At 43.9% G+C, this 4,508-nt stretch overlaps 1 protein-coding gene across 1 annotated transcript; it reads left to right on the forward strand.

The window, feature by feature from the left end:
• The first annotated feature begins 482 nt into the window (after positions 1-482).
• Positions 483-1,421, forward strand: LOC134601938 (olfactory receptor 11L1-like). Its single transcript, XM_063446443.1, has one exon. It carries the CDS (start codon positions 483-485, stop codon positions 1,419-1,421), a length of 939 nt encoding a protein of 312 aa, XP_063302513.1.
• Positions 1,422-4,508: the final 3,087 nt, after the last annotated feature.

Consider the following 4,508-nt stretch of genomic DNA (forward strand, 5'->3'; position numbering starts at 1 on the left):
ATTTATAATTTAAAAGGATTCTTCAGCTTATTGAAGTAGTCTGGGTGCAGTGTCCCTACTGCACCTAGTGAATCAATGTTAAACATTGCAGTTCCTAAGAAATAAACCAGTCCACAGTAGCTGTCTACCAGCTTTCAGGGCTTTCTGAATTGTAACGGACCTTTGGTCTGGTATCTCTGATGGATGTCCTCCCGTTCTGTATGAGGACATCCAGCATCAGATATTTCCACAAAAGAAAGCATTGATTCACTGCTTTCCTATGGGGAGGTATAATGCGTGAGCAAATAAAGGGTTTTTAACCCTTTGTTCACACAAGCAGGGTGGGAGGGTGAGGGGTGAAGGAGGGGGGAGACTGGGGGAGCGATAGTGCCAGGAATACAGCTCTGTATTCCTGTCATTAAAGTATCCCTTTAAAACTTTTTTATAGTATAATTTCCTGATTTCATCAATGTACAGTAATACTATTTTGGTATCTAATGAGGATGTCCTTTCATCAGATGATTCCAAAACACAACCAATCAACTATATCAGAATTTTTCCTCTTGGGGTTCCAGCTTCAGCACAGATCCAAAATAATTTTCTTCTCTACCCTTCTTTTGGTCTACATTATGACTTTAACGGGAAACATTCTGATTATAATTCTGGTTTCAGCGACTCAATATCTTCGTTCTCCAATGTATTTCTTCCTCAGCCAGTTGTCTTCCTGTGACATCATACTCTCTACATCAATTATTCCTAACTTGCTCCGTATCACCTTAAAAAATGGTATCCCCATGTCAGTTAGTCAATGCATTGCTCAGTTCAATTTCTTCAGTTTCTCATCAGCTACAGAATGTCTTCTTCTCACCATGATGTCCTATGATAGATATGTGGCTGTCTGTAAACCATTGCATTATGTAACAATAATGAATTTCCAATTTTGTTTCAGTCTCGTGGTCTTTTCCTGGATATTGGGTTTTCTAATCACACTGATTTTTCTTATCTTATTAAGTAGTTTAACTTTCTGTAATGCAAAGTATATCGATCATTTCTTCTGTGATTTAGTTCCTCTTATGCAGCTTTCATGTTCTGATACTACAGTTTTACAGATTGTCATATACTTATTAGGTGTACCAGAAACTGTCATTGAAACTGTGTTTATCATTTCTACGTATGTTTGTATCTTTTGCGCTATACATAGAATATCATCCACCACTGGGAGACAGAAAGCCTTGTCCACATGCAGCTCCCACCTTGCTGTCGTGTGCACGTATTACGGGACAGTTATTTCCATTTACATTTTTCCATCACGAGAATCTTCTTCCGGAATGAATAAGATTGTATCCCTTATTTACACAGTTGTGACTCCTTTGTTAAATCCAGTAATATACAGTCTGAGGAACCAAGAAATCAAGACAGCCATTAAAAAAATTATTGAATAAAAAATAGATGTTAGTAATATAATATGTACGTGTTATATTCGTGTATGCCATACAATTACTTTTAAGGTACTAATCATAAATAGAAGCATTAGGGACTATTCTTTTCCATGGAAATCTCTAAATTTGCAATTCAATAAAAGCAAGCGTAATAGGTTTAATCCCCAGCTTACACAACCCATTAGACTTTCGCTTTCGGTGTTAAAGGAATTGTGATTCATCTAAATTTTGAGTTCCTATGAAATCTCCAAAATGGTATATGGATGAATCATAAAACAAACAAAATGGATAATGCGTGAAACTGTTTTTGTTTTTAATATTCCAATGCACCAAAAAACATAATGATTAATAGCTCTGGGACAGCCACTAAATGTTGATATTATTAACAGATCATGTGATTAGTGACTAGTGATGTCGCGAACACGAAATTTTCGGTTCGCGAACAGCGAACGGGAACTTCCGCAAACCGGGGGAACCGCCATTGACTTCAATGGGCAGGCGGATTTTAAAACCCACAGGGACTCTTTCTGGCCACAAAAGTGATGGAAAAGGTGTTTCAAGGGGACTAACACCTGGACTGTGGCATGCCGGAGGGGGATCCATGGCAAAACTCCCATGGAAAATTATACAGTTGATGCAGAGTCTGGTTTTAATCCATAAATCACCTAACATTCCTAGATCACAATGGATATGGATTGACACCTTGACATATGGATTGAAACCTGTCCTCAGAGACCCTGATACACACTGACACAGAGCAGAATAGGGACTGTTCCCCCTACATAGGGTCACTATGTGCCATTTTTTTTGGTTTGGTTTTTGAAGCCACAGTGCAGCACCAGAGGGCCGAAAAATTAGGCATGTACACATGCCTGAAAAATTAGGTATTGTTGCAGCCGCTGCTGTAGCAGCAGCTATAAAAAATGATGTTTGTTTCCCAGGCAGAAAGTGCCCTAAAACATTGCGTCTTGAACCCTAGTTGGTGGCGGATAAGTTACGCAAGTAAACTGGCATTCAGAGCTAAAATACAGCAGCATGTGGACCATTTTTAGCCCAGGGCAATTCATCTCATCAGGCCTTTTTTAGTCGAATGTATCGCCCAGTGTCAGTCCATTCGGGATCCATCCCTCATTCATCTTAATAAAGGTGAGGTAATCTAGACTTTTTTGACCTAGGCGACTTCTCTTCTCAGTGACAATACCTCCTGCTGCACTGAAGGTCCTTTCTGACAGGACACTTGAATTGGGGCAGGCCAGAAGTTCTATCGCAAATTGGGATAGCTCAGGCCACAGGTCAAGCCTGCACACCCAGTAGTCAAGGGGTTCATCGTTTCTCATCGCTCTGTCGGTCGAGCCGTTCTCTGAGGGTGGATCCCGAAGGGCTGTGGCGATGCGTAGAACTTAAAAAGGTCCGCATGTCCTCCATCAACCACACGTCTTTAAAGCGTCCTGTCCTTGCCGGCGTAATCGTGGGAGGAGGAGGATGACTTCCACCTCTTCCCCTGTTAGATTCCTGTTGTGCTGTGACATCACCCTTATACGCTGTGCAAAGCATACTTTTTAATTTATTTTGCAACTGCTGCATCCTTTCCGACTTGTTGTAATTCGGTAACATTTCTGCCACTTTCTGCTTATACTGGGGGTCTAGTAGCGTGGACACCCAGTACAGGTCGTTCTCCTTCAGCCTTTTTATACGAGGGTCCCTCAACAGGCACAACAGCATGAAAGACCCCACTTGCACAAGGTTGGATGCCGAGCTACTCATTTCCCGTTCCTCCTCCTCAGTGATGTCAATGAAGGTATGTTCTTCCCCCCAGCCACGTACAACACCACGGGTACCAGATAGGTGACAACGAGCACCCTGGGATGCCTGTTGTGGTTGGTCTTCCTCCTCCTCCTCAAAGCCACATTCTCCTCTGACTCCTCTTCCTCACAATCCTCTTCCAGCGTTGCCGCAGGTCCAGCAAGCGATTCTGATAAGGCTGTTTCTGGTGGTGATGGTGATCACAACTCTTCCTCTTCACGCTCATCTACGCCTGATCCAGCACTCTTCGCAGGGCACGCTCCAGGAAGAAAACAAATGGTATGATGTCGCTGATGGTGCCTTCGATGCGACTGACTAGGTTTGTCACCTCCTCAGGCATTGCGTATGAGCGGTGTCAGGGTACCTGAGGCCTCTACCTCTAAGGGAGGTAGAGACTTGGTGGTTTATCCGTCCAGGCGAGCTGTTTCCTCCGTTCCTCGCGGTTCATCCAGTCACTTAAACACCGGCCGCGAGGAATCCACGTCCTTTTCTAGCAGGACGCTCAATACGTGACGTCATGACGCTATCACGAGCAATCTGTCACTCAAGTGTCCGATATCCAATCGGTACTTGTCAGAGGCGTGATTTCCATCCAGAGCCAGGGTATTTAAGCTTACTCCTTACTTCAGCTCATTGCCCTGTCGTGGTTCTAGCCTGTCTAGTCACTCAGTGCTCTGGTATTCTAGTTTGCTCTATTGGTTTTGACTCGGCTCGTTGTACTATCCTGCTTCTCTGTTATCCCTTGACCCGGCTTGTCTCTCGCTTATCTGTCTTCTCGTTCCCTCGACCTCGGCTTGTCTCTGACTATTCTTTATTACTCTCGGTACGTTAGTCCGGCCATTCTAAGGCCCGGTATACGTACCTTTCCACTCTTTGTACTCTGCGTGTTGGATCCCTGTCCCGATCCTGACATTACGACAGGGCCAATGGATCCTGCAGGTACAAACAGTCAGCTTGGTTCTTCGGATCCCAGGTTTGACGCCATGGAACATAGGATGGATCAGATGGCTTTGGCACTACAGGCACTTTTGTCTCGTGCTAGTAATCCACCTGAGGAGACACGTACTCCTTCTATCTCTCCTGCAGTCTCAGGTTTTGAGGTAGCCACTGTAGGTGCTTCTTCCCGTATTACCCCACCAGTACGTTATGGCGGGTCACCGGAGAAGTGTCGTGGCTTTCTAAACCAGATTAGCATCCATTTCGAATTACAACCCCGCTCTTATCCTACAGATAGAGCAAAGGTTGGATTTATTATTACTCTACTCATTGAAAAAGCTTTGAGATGGG

Source organism: Pelobates fuscus, chromosome 3 (genome assembly GCF_036172605.1).
Source record: "Pelobates fuscus isolate aPelFus1 chromosome 3, aPelFus1.pri, whole genome shotgun sequence".
Lineage (NCBI taxonomy): Eukaryota > Metazoa > Chordata > Amphibia > Anura > Pelobatidae > Pelobates > Pelobates fuscus.

Excerpts from the sequence above, each read along its gene's own strand:
- LOC134601938 (XM_063446443.1), top strand. The coding sequence starts at position 483 with ATGTCCTTTCATCAGATGATTCCAAAACACAACCAATCAACTATATCA.